The sequence below is a fragment of the Podarcis melisellensis genome (assembly GCF_964234715.1).
Source record: "Podarcis melisellensis genome assembly, chromosome: Z".
Lineage (NCBI taxonomy): Eukaryota > Metazoa > Chordata > Lepidosauria > Squamata > Lacertidae > Podarcis > Podarcis melisellensis.
Genome location: NC_138547.1, coordinates 28490702 through 28509511, shown reverse-complemented (window position 1 = coordinate 28509511; position 18810 = coordinate 28490702). Strand labels below are relative to the sequence as shown.

Genomic DNA, 18810 nt, shown 5'->3' with positions numbered 1-18810 from the left:
CTACTTTTGTTCTCTATTTTCCTTACACAATATCCCATAATCTATCACAGTACATCTTTAAATCCCTTTAGCGTTATTTGCCCTTCACTTATACATTCCAGATAATCTACGTACTTTCCCCAGTCCTTAGTGAACACTTGGTCTTTTATATATCTAATTTTCCCCGTTAATTTATCGAGCTCTGCATATTCCGATAGTTTAACTCTCCACTCCTCCACTGTTTGGGTTTCCTGCTGTTTCCACCTCTGAGCTATTACAACCCTTGCTGCCGCGAGCACATAGTATACCAATCTGTGATCTTCCTTTTTTATCTCTTGTCGTAGTATCCCTAATAGGAAGATTTCCGGTTTTTTTATAAACGTGTACTTTAGTATCTTTTTTAATTCCGTATATACCTTCTCCCAAAACTGTTTTATTTTTCGGCATTCCCACCACATGTGGTAGAAGGAGCCCTCCACCTCTTTGCACCTCCAACACTTGTTATCCACCTTGTACATTTTTGAGAGTTTCATAGGTGTCAGGTGCCACCTATAAAACATCTTCATAACGTTTTCTTTTATCACAGTACACGCCGTAAAGTTCAACCCGTCCTTCCATAACCTTTCCCAATCCTCGAATTGTATACTATGGCCTATATCTTTCGCCCAGCGGATCATCACTGATTTGACTTCCTCATCGGCTAGATTCCAGTCTAACAGCATTCTATACACCTTAGATATATTTTTCACTTTGTTGTTTATTATCTCCGTCTGAAATTTAGAGTCTTTATCCGCATAGCCTCTTTCTTTAATATCCTTGCTAAGCATCTGGTTTACCTGTTGGTGGTGGAGCCAATCGTAAACATATTCTTTTATTTGGTCATAAGGTTTGGTTCTCCACTTTCCATCTACCTTTGTTACTAGTTGATTGTATGTTGCCCAGTTGCTTCTCATATTAGTGACTTTTATACTTGTTATTTCAAGGGGTGACAGCCAGTGTGGTGTTTTCGGTTCCAGCAGGTTTTTATATCTTTCCCACACTTCAATTAGCGACCCTCTGAAGATATGGTTACTGAAACCTTTATGTACTTTCATTTTGTTCTTCCACAAATAGGCGTGCCAACCGAAGCAGTTATCGAAGCCCTCCAAATCGAGTAGCTCCGTATTTTCCAGTTTGACCCAATCCTTTAGCCAGCTCAGGCACGATGCCTCGTAGTACAATTTCAGATCTGGCAGGGCAAATCCCCCCCTTTCCCTTACGTCTGTTAGTAATTTGAATTGAATTCTGGGTTTTCTGCCCTGCCAAATAAATCTCGAAACTGACCTCTGCCATTCTCTGAAAATCCTACTCCCTTTTATTATAGGGATAGTCTGGAATAGGAACATTAATCTTGATAGGACGTTCATCTTAATTATGTTAATCCTTCCCCACATTGACAGTTTTAACCGTCCCCATTTTTCTAAATCTCTCTTTATTTCCCTCCACACTGGCTCATAATTATTTTTATATAGGTCTATATTTTTAGATGTTAGCCAGATGCCGAGATATTTAACTTTTTTGGCCGTCTCTATCTGCGTTTGCTGTTGGATTGATTCTATTGTCCTTGGGTCTACATTTTTACATATCATTTTTGTTTTTGTCTTGTTTAGTTTGAACCCAGCCACTTCTCCGAATAGTTCTATCTCCTTCAGTAACTCTTTTGTTGAGGTTACTGGGTCTTCTGTCATCACTACTAGGTCGTCCGCAAAGGCCTTGATTTTGTATACGTTATGTCCTAAAGTCACTCCTTTTATATTTCCATTTTGTCTTATAGAATTTAGGAGGACTTCTAATACTGTTATAAATAGTAACGGAGAGAGCGGGCATCCTTGTCTTGTTCCCTTTCGTATCTTTATCTCTTCCGTTACCGTATTGTTTACAATCAATTTGGCCTTCTGTTCTTTGTATATTGCCCTTACCCCGTTGAAAAAGTCGTTGCCTACGTCCATATACTCTAGGTTTCTCAGCATGAAATTCCATATGACATTATCAAATGCCTTTTCGGCATCAATAAACATCATGATAACTTGTTTGTCAATCCTGACAGACAAGAATTCTAGCATGTCGATAATACTTCTTGTATTGTCTCTCATCTGTCGGCCTGGCAGAAATCCTGCCTGGTCTGTATGGATAATATCTGCTAGGACGTTTTTTAACCTTCTTGCTAGAATTCCTGCAAATATCTTATAATCTATATTCAACAGTGAGATTGGCCTGTAATTTTTTACTTGCGTTAGGTCCGCGTCCTGTTTGGGGATAAACGTGATGTATGCTTCCTTCCAAGTTTCCGGAATTTCTCCTTTCTTTAAGATGTTATTCATAGTCTTTTTCAGGGGTCCCACCAATATAGATTTCATTTCTTTATAATAACCAGCAGTAAATCCATCTGGACCTGGTGCTTTACCCCTCTTTAGGTCCCTAATTAACTCCTCTATTTCCTCATTTTCAATTGGGGTATTTAATCTTCGTTTTCCTTCTGTTGGGATTTTTTGTCCCCCTTTCTCCTTCAGAAATCTATCTATCTTCCTCAAGCCGACTCTCTCTTGGTCTTTATACAAATTTCTATAGTAGTTAAGGAACTCACTCCTGATTCCTTTGGGGTCAGTTCTTTCTTCCCCGTCTGTTATTATTTTGTTAATTATCCCTTGCTCTTTCCTCTTTTTAGTTTGCCAGGCAAGCCATTTGCCTGGTTTGTTCGCAAATTCGAAATTTCTTTGCCTAAGTCTTTTAATGTTCCACTCTACCTCTCTGTTTAGTATTGTGGCAAACTGAGTTTGTAAGATTTTTATTTTTTCCTTTGTTTTTGGGCAGTTGGGCTTTTGAACTAATTTTTGTTCGTTTTCCATTATCTGTCTTAGAATTTCCTCTTTATTCTTCTCTCTATTCCTATTTTTGATTGCATTCTGTTGAATAAAGAACCCTCTTATTACCGCCTTACTTGCGTCCCAAATTATGTTGTCCTTTGTGCCTTTGTCACAGTTATCCTTAAAGTACTCTGATAGTTTTTTCCTTGCCATTTCCACCACCTTCTGATCGTCTAACAGATAGTCTTTTAATCTCCATCTAAAGGTTCTTGTCTCTAAGCTTTCCAATTCCATTTCTAATGGATTGTGGTCTGATATTATTTTCGGTCTTATTTCTATAGATCTGACTCTTGAGCATAGTTCTTTTGAAATCCAAATCTGATCTATTCGTGAAAGTGATTGGTTAGGTTCTGAATGAAAGGTAAATTGTTTTTCAAGTGGGTGTCTAAGACGCCAGATGTCCACTAAACTGCAGTTATCCACCATGGTGAAAAAGGATTTTGGTAACTTCCCTTCTTTGTTTACTCCATCTCTAAGTCTATCCATCTCCAGCGAAACAACTGCGTTCATATCACCCATTATGATTATCTTTTGGTCTGCATATTCCATTAATTTTTCTTCTAAACTTTTAAAGAATTCAGTTTTGCTACCATTCGGGGCATAAATCCCTACTACCATCATCTTTTCCCCTTGCCAATTGATATTAACCCCTATCATCCTCCCCTCCTCATCCTTAAACATTGTTTTAGCTTCTATTTTGTTGCTGATATACAGTACCACACCTCTTTTCTTTACCTTATCCAAGGTTTCAAATTCATTTCCCAACCGTTTATTAATTAACACTTTCCTATGTTTTAAGGACCAATAATTCTATTCCTTTTAATCCAATCCAACAGATAGTGCTCTAAATGTTTAGAGTTTACTTATAGTGGACAGGAGACCGATAGGGTGATAATTACACGGCTGTTCAGGATCACCTTTTTTATAAATTGGGATGATTACAGAAGTTAACCACGATTATGGTATAATTCCATATTCATCTTTAAGAGTTAAAAGGTTAGCAAGTGGTGATGTCCACCGATGTGCATACTTTTTTCAAAACCTCAGCAGAAATCCCATCAGAGCCAGGGGCCTTACGGGGTTTTAGTTCTGCAATAAGCTCCATAATTTTGTCTGAGCTTACTGGGGGCAAGTTTGGTATTGTAAAGAGGTCAGGCTCATCAGCATTTGGAAGAAAGCAGGGTGAGATTTTGAGTATTTTAAAATAGTAGTCCACCCAGGTTTGGGAGGGAATGGTAGGTACAATTAAAAAATAGTATTCTGGTAGCCAGAGGTTATTTGCCAGAAGGTTTTATGATCATTCACTTTTACTGCATTTATTAAGTGTGACCATTTATTCTGATGGTATATTTTCTTCTTCTTAGCAATAAGTTCATTATATAACTTCCTACGAGTAAAATAGGTTTTTTTGGTTTTATCGTCACCCTTTTTGCAAAGGTCTCTGAACAATATTCTGAGCAATCTTTTCTCTGTATAGCATTCCTGGTCAAACCAAGGGGAGGGATTAGAGAGGGTAACAGATGCAGGCTTAGCTATTGTACCACAGTTGTCTATTACTTGGGAGTAAGCTGTTATTACTACCTTAATAGAATGTGAGTTACTAAGGGTTGTTCTCAAGTGTAACATTTTGTCTTGAGTCCAGGAATTTGGTTCCTTCGAATTGTGGGGACTATCTAATCCTTTTCAAAATACTATCAGAGGCCTGATCAGAGTTACCAGGCTTCAAGATCTTATTTACTGGGTCGCATGTAGACAGAAGTAAGGGTCACTTTCCATACGGACTCCGATAGAAATGAAGTTAACACCAGAGTGTAGATTTAGAGAACTGATCCAATACAGATACAATTAGAATTATTTGTGATAAATCTGTATTGCATTACCCCATCCATGGTGACCCACAACATCTAACTACCAGCTATTGAAAAGGAATAAAAAATAAATAAATCTGGGAAAGTGTGTGTAGATGTGTGTTTTAAAAAAAGTAATTTTGAAAAATATTCTGGTCTTGTTTATCTGATAGATATGCTTGCAAAGATTAGCAGTGGGGAAGAAAGGTGTCATGCACACTCCTTGTATTTGGGAGTAAGCCAGTGCAGTGGAGCTTATGTGAATGAATGTGCAGAGATGTTCAGGATTCAGCTGAGTGTTTCCCAAAGAAAAGGCTCTCATGAGGCAGGATCCTGATCCGTTTACATGCATCTACACTCTGGGGCGTCCTCTACTATGAAACTAATGAAGCTTAAGCTTCAGGGCCCCTAGTCTTAGAGGGGCCCTAATACTGACTTTAGCCAATATTGCTTAAAATAGACCCAATTTGAGTCACACAACTCAAATTGATTAATTTTTTTGTTATATAGATTTCAACAATCCTGAAGTTTGAGAGTCAGTAGTTCAGATGTTATAAAGATGGAGTGTTAAGGTAGCTTGGAAACTAAAAGGCAAAGGAAATTTTTATTCACACCAGTGACTTGTACATGTGAGATAATTCAGTACAGCAATTTAAATCAATATCTGAGATGTAGTAAATTTTTTTTAAATTGATCAGTTGTGGAAAAACCCTATTGAGGAAGTGGTTTGTTGCTGGTTGCGAAGGGCCCCCACAACATTTCAAGCCTCAGGGCCCCAAAAATTTAGCTCCATCACTGGCTACACTCCTGTTCCTGTGATTCAGATTAGAACAGCCTGTAGGTGCTTCCTTATACAGGGCTCAAGTGAACTCACACGGGGCTGCAGTCCAATCCCTCCCCCCAAGAAGTCAAAATAATATTTTCCTCTCCCCACAACTCTTATTGGGTGATCTGATGAAGGTCTTTTCCCCTTTCTCGTTCACCCCTCTCTTGACTGGTCAGAGAATAGTGTCACTGTCATCATACCTGCCCAGTCAGACAGTCAGGCCTGGAAGACTGCAAGGCCTAGTGCTCCATGAAAGACTCACCTCTGCTCAAGCTGGTGGGAAGCAGTGAAAAGCAGAAAGAGAGGTGGCAGTGGCGGCACGATCTGCTGCTTGGTGCAAGACACCCACACATTCAGTAAGGAGGGCAGGAAACTCATGATGGACTAGCAGCTGATGGCCCATGGACTGGCAGTAGTCCAGGGACTACCACTTTGAGTAGCACTGTCCTAGGACAAGTGTGACAATAATACCTTTAGAAACAATTTCCAGAGTGGGAGCTGTGTTAGTCTGTTTCAGAATAAAATAAAGAAGAATGAAAAACAGTGTCTAGTGGCACCTTAAAGACCTACAGACTTATTGTATCATATTTGTTGGTCAGATACCATTTCATCAGGTGCATTACGTTTTAACCTTTATAGATAGGTTTAATCACCTGCAGAAACGTTTTAGCAGAGTGAGGCCAGAAAATTACACAATACAAGGGAGACTTGGAAAAATCAAATACACAACACAAATGAGATCTGGTCAAAGGTGTAAAAGATTGAATCCATAGGGGTGATCTGCTTCCAGTTGGTGCTGATCCAGGCTGGAGCTGGAGTCATGGTTTCTAACTATGGAATGGAATGGTGGCATACAAATAAGATTATGACAGTGATGATATGTTAACCCAGTACAGGTTCAGAGAAGACTTATAATCACTGTCAGTTGCTCTGCTAGGTCATTGTTTGCAGCAGGATCACCTTCCTCCCCCCAGGTAGTCCCTTCCACGTAGACTTGCAGCAATAGATCTGTCTGTGAGCCAAGTAGGTGCTCCTCTGGCCCCTTGGACTTTCTGTCAGGTCTGTTGCTGCATTTGCTCTTGAGACCTGGTGGTGGGTGGGAATCAGGAACTGAAAGAAGGGTTTGATGGATTATGGGGGGACGAGTGAGTTGACCCTGAGATGGGGTTCTTCAGGTTGTTTTCAAACTACTGTGAGATTCTTCCAGTCCAGATGGAGTAAGGTTTATCTGCAGGATCACAAGCCTTGACCTCCAAAGAGACCTCCAGGCTCTGCGTTGGATAGGATCCTAAACCTGCAGGCAAGATGAATATTGTGCATACATAAACACCTAGCCAGACGACAGTTCCTTTTTTTTAATGAGCAAGCGGTTCCTACGTTTAATTCTTACTTTAAATGGAGAATGCAGTCTTCTGAGTTGCACGGGGCTCTTCTTTCACCTGTGTGTCAAGGAAAAATAGTTCAGTTCAGTACTAGCATGCGGGCTCACTGGCTAGCACAAGGTTCTTGATGGGCACATGGTAACCTGCTTCGGGGTCTCCCATGGCACAGCTTTTGGCATTCACTCTAATAAAGTATTGTTGTACATCTCGGAATGCTCACTTGATGCTCTTTTTCTTGCAAAGGTGATGGTGAAGTTGTGGAGCAGGTGATTGGGCAGCAAACTAATGACCAAGAAGAAAGCATCCTTGATGGAATGATCAGGGAGCTACAACGAGAGCAAGATCAGAGAAGACTTAATGGAAGAGAAGCTACTTCAAATCTTCTGCAAATCAGATTGCAGCCTGCTAATAGTAAGAGTCATCTGTTATTCTTCTAGACAGGTGTAGAAGGATTCAGTGTTCATTGGTCTTCTTTTGATACAACAAACACGGTGGGGGAAGTTGATTAGTCTTCTGGTTTGTTTTGGTAGCTTTGAGAAGTCCAAGTTTGGATATAGCTTCCCCCCCAAATGTTGGGCTCAGACGGAGTGGTCAGATTGAAGGTGTTCGGCAGATGCACCACAACGCTCCTAGAAGTCAGATGGCCACCGAGAGGGATCTCATGGCATGGAGTAGGAGAGTGGTGGTGAACGAGCTGCATCCTGGGGTTAGCAGGTAAAAACAATGTTTAGAATTATTTCAGGTTTTGTCTTTATGTATGTGTGTGCCATGATCTTCCTGGAATCGTTTTAAGGAACTCACCCATGTTACAGATCAGCAGAGTATGTTTGTTTGTTTGTTTGTTTGTTTGTTTGTTTGCTGTCACACCAACTCCCTTCTTTAGCTTTTCTAAACCTAGGCCAAAGTAGGAGGTTTAACTGACGGACATACCTGTAGGTAACCATCTTGGAAACCCTTAGCCAGTCATGGCAGGGGAGAGAAACAGCCAATCAGGAGTGTATGGGGCTGGTAAAGAAATTTGAAAGTTTACATGGCAGATAGAGCCTGGCTACAAAGGTAGCTAGGTGTGCTTAGGGGTCTGTCTGGCAGGATAAGCCTGTTTAATTTCCTCAGGTGGAGGAAATAGACTGAGAAAGAGGATAGAGATACTTTAGGAAGAGGGAAAGCAAATAGTAATTGTAGGAGGAGATACTTTTAATAGAAACAGTTCTGTTGTAGAGAATTATAAGTGAAGTTTAAACCTAAAACGGCATTTCAGAGAGAAAATAAATACTGTGCCTTTAATAGTGAAACCTTCAAGCGTTATCCTTTTTGAATGTATGTTAATAGAAACAGTTTTTGTCTCCATTGTGCCTCAGCTTTGATTTCTGCCTAGCTAGGGGAATAGGTTTTCACTGCACTCCCCAGCATCAAGAGGCCTTGCTGCAGGTTTATATTATACACTACCACATGCAGAGAATATCTGAATTCTTGGTTGTTTTAGAAAGGGAGTGACCAAGCTTTAATTATTCCATCTTCATTGAGGGAGTATGTTACAACAGCCCAGGTAACAAATGCATAGGTCAAGGCTGGTTCTTCACCAGTTCATACTGGAAATTGACAGACATAGGCAGCAGAGAGGTGTGGTTTGGTGGGTTAAGCAACAAGGCCCCAAGTATAGTGTTTACATAGCTGTGTTGCTTTTCTCTAGTGTTCCCTTGCTTTTGCTGGACTTGGAACATGAATACACCAGTTGCAGCACCACAGAAACACAGCACTCTATACACCTTTGTTCCAGTCCTTGTAGAATTGCAAGGGGCATTGTTTGATAAATTACCCCTTCCTAGAGACGCTGCTGTAAGGATCCCTCTAATCTGGAAATGAAGAACCTCTAGCCCACAGGCCTGATTAGACCTAGTACAAGTCCCTGTTTGGCCCACAAAGCCATTTTCCAAGACCACACCCACTTGCCCCACACCTGACGTCATTTGTGATGTAGCTGCCAGTGAACAATTTGGAGCCTTAAAGTGCACTTCTTTCGCAAGGGAGACTTGCTGTTGCTGCAGATCAGCTGTTTGAGAGTAACAGCAAACTGGTTGGAATCAGCCAAAAGCCAGGCTTGAACAGTGCCTTATCAGCTTATCAGTGGTAACTTTGGATTGGGTTTTTCCTTGCAGCACAGCTTGAGCTCAGTTTGTGCTACAAAGGAAAAAATTGACTGCTTGGTGTCATGCTGATGGCAGATGATTGATAGGTGGGCAGTCCTCCTCATCTGTCAAAGTGGCCTTCCCCGGGTGGGGGAGCTCAGGATCCAGTTCACCAATTGGGAAAGGTTTCCCACAACTGCTCTAATCAAAGACCATTTGATTTGCTCAAAAAGTCCTAAAAGCATAATATTTTTTCTCTTTTCCCATTAAATTTGCAGTTTTGAGAAATGGTAGCTTTGCGCATGAAATCTTATACATGTGAACTCAGGAATAAACTCTGCTGTGCTCACTGTGGCCTGCCACAGGAAATTGCACAGGATTACATTTTTAGCCACCCTGCACTGACGTCTGTTCTTTAAGTGCAAAATAAAGACCACACTTATCCACCAACTATCCTGGCTGAGCAAGCTCCAGTTTGCGCATCAAATTTTCTCATCCAGAACAGTTTCCCCGTTCAATTAAGTGGTGGCTGTTGCGTCTTTCTTTTGTGCATGCAGATCTAATCTCTCTGTTGAAATGAACACATAGCAGGAGTGCATATAGAATTCTAGATTGAAGTACACTAGCTTCAATAGATGGGGAAAATTCTGAATCCCCCCCCAGCAAAAAAAAAAAAAGCTTGGAAGCCAGGGTGATGAAAATCTAAGCACATGTTTAAAGGTTCAAAGATTAACCCAAACTTACCATCTTCTTAAGAGTTCAAGAGGAATGCCGAGCTGCAAAAGGCGAATTAGAAATTCATCTGTATACTCTTGAAAAGAAGAGAAAGCCTTCCCATACTTTACAAAGGGTGAGAAATTTTGCTTGTTTTCAGAAATCCTTTGTATTCCATGCTAAGAGCTAGCTAGCCAAGCACAGATATAGGATCTTAATGCTTTGGTGGGCAGTGCTATTGGGAGGAAGGGCTGAAATACCACAGGCGTCCAGGATTTTTTAGGGAGTATCTAAGCTTGTGCAAAAGAGCAAAGTTCCACATAAATTGCAGGGGAATGAGGCTGGTGGTGCATAATATGATGAATAAGCTTAGCGTAGCTTTAAACTTGACTTCTGAGTAGAGAGCCAGGGAACTGGAGGCTATCTCATTTGGGCCTCCTCATCTTAGGAAGAATGATGCAAGTGGGTTCATGTCCTCAGACTACACAGATAAATGGATAAACTCCATGTATATTCATATACATTAATAAATTGACAGTAAGAGTAAGGGATTGGGGACGTGGGTGGTGCTGTGGTCTAAACAACTGAGCCTAGGGCTTCCTGATCAGAAGGTTGGTAGTTTGAATCCCTGCGATGGGGTGAGGTCCCGTTGCTCTGTCCCAGCTCCTGCCAACCTAGCAGTTTGAAAGCACATCAAAGTGCAAGTGGATAAATAGGTACCGCTCCGGCGGGAAGGTAAATGGCGTTTCCGTGTGCTGCTCTGGTGTTGGAGCCAGCTGTTACAAGTGGCACTTCTTTAGGGTAAAATAAAGATGCAGAAAGCCAGTAATATTTCCATGATAAGAGAGAGAGCAGCCCCTCCGTCTGCCCTTCTCCGATTTATTCTCCTTTCTTCTGTCCAGCCGCATGGCTGCATTCCAATGTCTCCTGTTACCTCATCCGGTCAAGGCTTGACACTCCCCTCTCCTTGTAAGGTAATCATTGCCCAGAGGAATGTCAGGGGGCACCCTGCAGTATTTACAAACCTCTGCCTCTGGCATTATGACTCCCACACTCTGGTTTTGCCAGAAGTGGCTTAGTCATGCTGGCCACATGATCTGCAGACAAATGTCGGCTCCCTTGGCCAGAAAAGCGAGACGAGCACCGCAACCCCAGAGTCGATCACGACTGGACTTAACTGTCAGGGGTCCTTTATCTTTTTAAGAGTAAGGGATTAGATAGGGAGAGCAAGGAGGCTCCAATTACAGTGGTTGCAAGTAGTAGGAGGTATGGTGTAAGGCATGAGACAGGGCAGATACAGAGGGCGTTGAATGCTTAATTGTTGATTGCTGCATGCTGGCTCTTCCTCCTCCAACTGGGGAACCAGTGTCCTGTCAGCCAGCCCTCAAGCCTGAAGATACTGCTGTTAAACATCAGACCAGTTTTAAATATAATCTCATTCACCCACAGTTTGGGCCAGCAGGGGCAGAGTTGTGCCCCCCCCCCAATCTTTGCCTGTCTAAGTGTTCAGGGCAACATCAGACCAGATTCTCTCTCCCCCCCCCCCATGTACAGTGGTATCTTGGTTCTCGAATTTAATCTGTTCCAGGAGTCCATTTGACTCCCGAAACAGTTCGAAAACCAAGGCTCGGCTTGGTTCAAAAACTGAGGCGAGTTTCCTGCACTCAATCGGAAGCCCCTTCGGATGTTCATTTTCCGAAAAATGTTCGCAAACCAGGTTTGCGGCGTTCAGGAGCCGATTTGTTCGGGACTCAAGCTGTTCGACTACCAAGGTGCCACTGTATAGTTTATAAGAATTCAGTCTCTCTCCCCCAAGTTTCTTGTTCCCCACCCCACCCCCGCCTAAGTACAGATCTAAAGTGTTTGTAACTTGTGTTGAACACATGAGGCCGGTTAAGGATTCTGATGGTGTCCTGTTCACTGTGCTACTCATGGCCTCCCTGCCAATAAATATCCCATCACCTCTGGTCTCTGATGGGAGTTGGAGTCTGACATTTGGAGGGCCACAGGTTCCCTACTTCTGCTTTTAGCTCAGTTGTTTAATTTGCATTGGTTGTGGGTTTATTATAGCTTATACTGCAGTATGCTCCTGAAACACTTGGGGGTTTGGGTACAGTGAGGAAAAGAACTTTATCTACACAATGAATATTTAAGGCTGGAATAATGAAACAGACCCTTTTACTGGCTAAAATGGATGTTTCAAATACTTCAACCAAAGTTTTGAATAAAAATGCTCACCTGTTAGAGAGCCATAGTTCAGCATTACAGGCATGAGCCAGCCCTACATTATTGCATAGATTTGGTCAATCTTGATGTTTGATGCTGCAAACTTTCCTCTGTAATCTCAAATTTCTGTGTTCTGTTCTTCCCTGGTACTGTGAAAGTGTGATTATCAACCCGGCAGTGGGCGATCTTTGCGAAGAAACCAACGCAAGCGTCAGCATGCTTACCAAACACGCTCCACCTTTGATCATCATTCACAAGGTGTACGAAGAAGCTCACATACTCAGGAAGACTCTGAAAGCTCTTCTGAGGTCAGGTGTCTGGTTATTATATTAAATCGTGTTAGTGGGGGAAAGCATTAAAATAAACAGTGGACTTTAAACCATTACCAAATATGATCAAAATGTTGGAGTTAGAGTTTTGTCACAATTAGCAGAAGTAAGACTGGAAATGAGTTCAAGACAAATTCAGTTGGACAATTAGGAGCTGGCAGTGATCTGTGAACAGGTTGGTTTTGCCAGTACGAAAACCCCTACCAGCTATTTAGATCACCCTCAAATTGTTATGGTTGGAGTTTGTGTAGCGTAGTGGCTAAGATGCTATGAAACAGAAACCTCTAATTCAGATGTTGCCTTTATCATGAACTTACTGGGTGGCTTTATGCAAAGCATGCTTGTCTGAGAATATGGGTGATAGTATGACCTCATAGGGTTGCTGTAAGAATTACAGCTCTTCTCTTAATTGTAATCCTTATAACACTTATAATAAGATGCTTACAGATGCTAAGTATAATTATTAATTCAGCTATCCCCCCTTATTGCTATTTGAGTCCAATCTGCAGGTCTGCAAACATTCTGGGGGGAGAAATGCTGGCTGTTTGCCCTTAACAGGACTGCTGTTATGAGTCTGGCACTCTGCTAGTTCTGGAATGCTGTAATGGCAGCTTTGATCTTCATGGAAGATGTTTTCCCTTGCAGTTTTCTGTTCGCCCGCTGTATCTAATGTCAAGAGCAGTTACTAAAGCTTTGCTTAATGCTCAGCTTTGGATTTTACAGTTTATGACAAAAGACGGACACAGGTGCTTTCTTTGCACTCCTCTGAGTCAGTTTGAGAAGATAAGAAGCTGCTGTATACTAAGTGAGACCATTGGTCCATCTAGCTCAGTGTTGCCTACACTGACTGGCAACAGCAGCTCTCCAGGAATTCAGGCAGGAGTCTCTCTCAGCCTTACCTGAAGATGTTGGGACTTTCTGCATTCAAAACAGATGCTTTACCACTGAGCTGCAGCCCTTCCCCGTTTAGTTATTGACAGTGTCTTTTAGACCTACACGTAACAGGAGGTGTGCAATATGAGAGGGAACTCATCTTTCTGCTAGCAAATTTGTGACTGTAGCAAAGTGATGGAGCAAATGGACAAAGCTTTCTCTTTTCTTCCCCTCTCAGGAAGATGACACAGGTGGCACAAGTGATGCGTCTGTGGACGACAATGTCACTGCATGGCAAAGTGAAAGCAGCTCTAGGTAATTTCTCTTACTCTGTTTTAAAGGGGAATATTTCGCAATGAATGTGCTGCTTGATACAAGGCCACCTAATGTGGGGAGGGCACGTTGTGCACAGCTCTACATAGGAACATTTTGCTGCTCAACAACAAGAATTTTGTACAAGTAACAGAAATTAGTGCAGATTTTTATCTGCTAAACTGATAGCAAATAAACTTGTGAGTGCTAACTTCTTCCTTTCAGTTTACCTGCTTCCCCTTGTTGTTAGTCTCATCCTCTGCAGAGTCTGAACAAGATAATCACAGCAGATCAACAGCCAAGCTGTAAAAAATGTAAAGGAAAAAAGTAAATAACTTATAAATTCATATAACATATTTGATGGCCCCCAGAATTAAACACACGTGTGTCTAGAGTGACACGTCTCTATAGTAATGCCTCAATTGCACATTTTAAACCATGTTTTTAATTACAATAGTTTCTCCCAATTCTCCCCACCCCCCACCTTGGCTCAAATGAGTCAAGTATGCTTTGTCATATTGTATGAATGTAAAGTGTGGTTTATGTATTTCATGCAAACTAAGCAGTAAGCCAGAAATAAACCAGTAATAAACCTTGGCTTATTTCTGGCTTACAACTTGTAAAGCATAGCCCAGGTTCAAATAGGACAAGACACAGTATGCTTGCTTGAACCAAGGGGGAGAGGTTACTCAGGTACTTATGTAGGGCCGGGTGATATCTGGTTTTCAACATCATGATATATCACCAGCTAAACATTGTGATTTAGTGATATATCACAGTGTCTGAAACATGGAACTATGCAGGGTGAGTGAAGGCTCAGTCTTTAGAGATAGCTGCTGGTGGGGGGAGTGAAGATTGGGCATGCGGCTGGGCGAAAGAGCATGGAAATTGGGTGGGTGGGGAGTGTAAAGATTGGATGTGTGGTAAGTCACACACACACACACACACACACACACACACACACACACGGGAGCAAGGGAGGAAAGAGGTGTGAACGACATAGGGCAATATGTTTGGTTTTTTTCTTTTGCGACATCTGGGAGGGAAGTCAGTGACTCAGCATTGGCACTGGCTTCATGAAACCGAGCTTTCTGCCAACTGCTACCAGGCAAACACATGTTATGTCTGTGCATGTGCTCGTGTGTGTGTGTGCGCGCGGACACACACAGTGATTTGCAATGTATTGTCAATTATTTTTAAATGGTCATTGCATTGTGGTCTGGAAACTGGTATTGGACAATATTATCAATATATCTCCTAGCCCTTTGCAAAGCAGAGACAAAGGCACAGAGCAGACTCACATAAACAAATCCCAAAATCCCTTGCAGAATCCCAAAATTTTACACTCCCCCCCTCCCACAGGGTAGGTGGGCTTACCTGGCTAGATGCCACCCATCTTGCTACAGCTGCGGGTGGGGCAAGGGTTGGTAAAGGGCTTTTTGGTCCAGGCTCATATTTGTTTTCTTAACAGCTTCACTGCTCTTGGTCTTTGTTAGGTAAGTGTTCCTTACCTAACTTTGGGGCTGGGACGCGACCTGCTGGGCATCCTGCAGATGTCGGGGCCTGGCTCTGGCCATTTGTGGAGTCATCAGAGAGCTCCTGCAGCTAGAGGCTGATTGCGGAGCCTCTGTAGGTCCCTCAGGTGTTGGGGCCTGGCTCGTGGAGCCCCCGTAGGCCCTGCGGATGTCTGGGCTTGGCTCCAGGCAGAAGCGAGGCTTCAGAGAGCTCAGAACACTCACTTCTGGGTTAAAAACGTTCGTAACCCCCCCAAAAAAACATAACTCAAACCACTGAGCCTCTTGGGCTTGCCGATCAGAAGGTCGGCGGTTTGAATCCCCACGATGGGGTGAGCTTCTGTTGTTCGGTCCCAGCTCCTGCCAACCTAGCAGTTCGAAAGTACGCCTAAACGTGCAAGTAGATAAATAGGTACTGCTCCAGTGGGAAGGTAAACAGTGTTTCTGTGCACTGCTCTGGTTTCAGTGTTCTGTTGCACCAGAAGTGGCTTAGTCATTCTGACCACATGACTCAGAAAAACATTGCGGAGCGGACAAATGCCAGCTGCCTTGGCCTGTAAAGCAAGATGAGCACCACAACCCCAGAGTCGTTTGCGACTGTAGTTAACTGTCAGGGGTTCTTTACCTTTACCTTATTAGACAAGCTGGTTTGCTGTAACATGCCTAAACAACCATAGCATAAATGACAGCAGAGCAGTGCCCTCACTGTCAAGCACATAGATTGCCTCAGTATTCCAGTGATTTGTGTGGGGTGAAATAGGAGGGGTAGAGACTACAGTACAGTTGATGTATGATTTGGTGCAAACTTGACTAAACATGCGTGAAGAAGCACCATCATGCCTACCACGTAACAGTGGTGGGAGCAAACAAAGCCTACTTCTTTGCCACCATTGCACCCTCAATTAGCTGTCTGGCAGTACTTTTCAGAATAGTGAATGGGATTTTATGATCTGGCCAATAACGGATGCTCTGACGCCTTCAGAGGTGTGCTATAACAACTTTGCAAAGATACTTCAGAGACAAAATTGTTCAGGTTCAGACAGACTTGGATGCCAAGTCCAATGGAAGTTTATAGAGCAACATCTGTTCCATCTATACTGGATTGGTTTAGATTATTGCATCCTGGGGATATGGACAAGCTGCTTAAAGAACTACCACCAACCACTTGCCTCCTTGACACTTTCTCATATTGGCTTCTTAAAACTAGCTCTAGGAGATTGGATGGATCCCTGTAGTGATTAATGCTTCATTGGAGAGTAGGGAGGTGCCATCTGCCTTGAAGGAGGCAGTGGTGCACCCCTTCCTTAGGAAAACCTCCCTGCTGCTATCCCACACAAGCTCCTACTTGGATAGGATGGCAGCAGAGATAGCTAGATAAATGTAGTCTTGGAAACATCTACCCGGTCAGGGATTGGTTTATTCCATGGGTTGATGCAGAACTTTGCATAGGCCCTTCTGGATTAAGAGTACTACCTTTTCAAAACCTTAATAAGATGACGATTACAGGTCTAAATAATGCCTTTCTTAAAGCAACCATGCAGGTCCAGGGGAAGCTGGACAAAATCATTGGCATTTTACAGTTTTCCTTTAACACCTACCTATATTGGAGCATGAAAACTTTAAAAGATATAGAAATATACTATCAATTTCCCAGTAGGGGGAGCAAGAGTATAGAATATGCAATACCTATAAAATAATAAACTACTGTACTAAGAAAAGAGGAGCTGTGTCAACTTTTGGATGATATCTGTCCTAGTAGGTTTCAAATATTTTATTCTGTAAATGGCTTTGGTGTCTTATGATGAAGAGCCATATCTTTTGCTTTTGCTCAGCAGCAGTTTAGGTCTGAATTAGGGACTCACTCACATGGCCTGAAAATAACAGGGTTTACAGGGGGTCACTAATTCAGAAGTGGTGACATCTTGTATTTATAAGTCACTTCTTTTGGAATGGACTGGTAACATGTTATGTTTGAAAGGAGTGTCTGGGACTGACATGGGACTGGAGTTACAGGATGAAGTATAGAATGCTAAATGGGTTAGATTACCTTTTAAAACCATGTCTGCAGAATTCAAGAACCCACCTTCAAAACAATACATAGATGGCATTGGACCCCAGTTAAATTGAATAGAATCAATCTCCAGAATGTTGGATGGGTTGTGGTGAGAGTGTTGTTTTGTGCAAGATTTTTGGATCACTGTATTTGATAAAATATCTAGTTATTGAATATTATGAAACAGAAAACGCCTGACCCTTCTTTGGCCCTTTTTAATGATTCCACTTTCAAAAGGTCCTCATATATTACATCCAAAATTAATAGCTCTATTACTAGCAGTGGCCAACTTAGAAATAGAGAGGCACTGGAAATCAAGAGGATTCACCATGAAGGGTTGGCTTGATAGAATATGGGATGTAGCACTTTCAGAACATCTAGCATACCACAGCTGGGTGATTAAGGTCCTTTAAAAGGGGGGGGGGGATTTGAAATAGTTTGGTGGCCATTTATAAGCATATATTCACACCAATGAACACTTGTTATAACCCCCATCGGGTCAAGTAACATGGAATACTTACATTTAATAAATTTAAGAAAGAAATAACACTCTATACTATAAATAACTATTGAAAACTATACTATAAATAAGTATAGTTCTATACTATAAATAACATAATTTAACAAATAAATAAAACAACTAAATAACATTCACCACACTGACTCAGAATAAATGTACTTACTATTAATCAACGGCACTGTTGTAATCTCTTTCCTTTTATGCTGTAATGGTAAATCTTATCTTCATTTCCAAACTGACAACTTCTCCATCATATACTCAACATAGCTGTAAACATTATCTATATTGTGCCTTGTCAATATTGTTGTTGTTTTGGTTGTAGTGTGAAAATACAGTAAAAAGTAAATGGAGGGGGGGTAGACCTCACAGGACCTAGAAGTGTTAAACAGTTATCACCCAGTGACAAATATCCCCTTACTTGGCAAGGTGCTTCAGAAGGTGGTTGCAGTCCAGCTTTAGGCATGCTTGAAGGAAGCTAATTACTTGGATGCATTCAGACATGGTCATCATATGGACTCGGTCATCCTTCTTGATAACATTTATCGGAGATGTGGGGAGTGCAATCTTGCTCGTTTTCTTTGCACTCTCAGCAGCATTCGATACTGTTGTTTTCCACAGTGGACTGGAGCACATTCAGTTAATAAGATGGTTCCTCCCACTCACCTGGATAGGCAGGGACCTTCAAGTCTTCTGCCTCCTCTTCCTGGAGGGAGGAGCCATCCTGCTCCCCAGATCTTCCCAGTTTGGGTCGGCTGAGTCCTCTGTTCTAAACAGAACTATATTACCTTTTGTTCACTCTACAAAGTGGTTTCCCTAATTTCTCTCTGCTCTGGTTTGTCTACCTTGTTGATCTGAACAACAACAGCAACTTTTAAAATACCTTAAAGGAGGGGAATCTATTTAACTTTGTTTTCCCTTAGATATTTAAATCTACAGTTTTCATTTATGGCAGCCCATTCACTTCCTCTCTGCCTGTAACACAAAGAGGACCCTACTATGTGCCAACTGACACTCACTCTGTGGCTTTTGAATAGCTTAACATTTTTGACCCCCACTCTCCATACCATGCAGGCTCTTGCCTTGACTGATATAAATTGTTGCCCACAAGCACCTACGACAAAAAACTTATGTCCTTGGCCACCATAGCAACAGAGCAAAAAACAAAAAGGAGGTGGCAATAACCAACAGGTGGTGTTTATCTCCTCT

General features: G+C 42.0%; 1 protein-coding gene across 1 annotated transcript in view; it reads left to right on the top strand.

The window, feature by feature from the left end:
- BRWD3 (bromodomain and WD repeat domain containing 3) overlaps positions 1-18810 on the top strand; it is a 75030-nt gene that overhangs the window by 35637 nt on the left and 20583 nt on the right. Inside the window, exons 18-22 of the mRNA XM_081897301.1 lie at positions 7181-7348; positions 7468-7651; positions 9820-9913; positions 12162-12311; positions 13444-13520. Coding sequence (XP_081753427.1) covers positions 7181-7348; positions 7468-7651; positions 9820-9913; positions 12162-12311; positions 13444-13520 — 673 coding nt within the window. The remainder of the gene's footprint in view (positions 1-7180; positions 7349-7467; positions 7652-9819; positions 9914-12161; positions 12312-13443; positions 13521-18810) is intronic.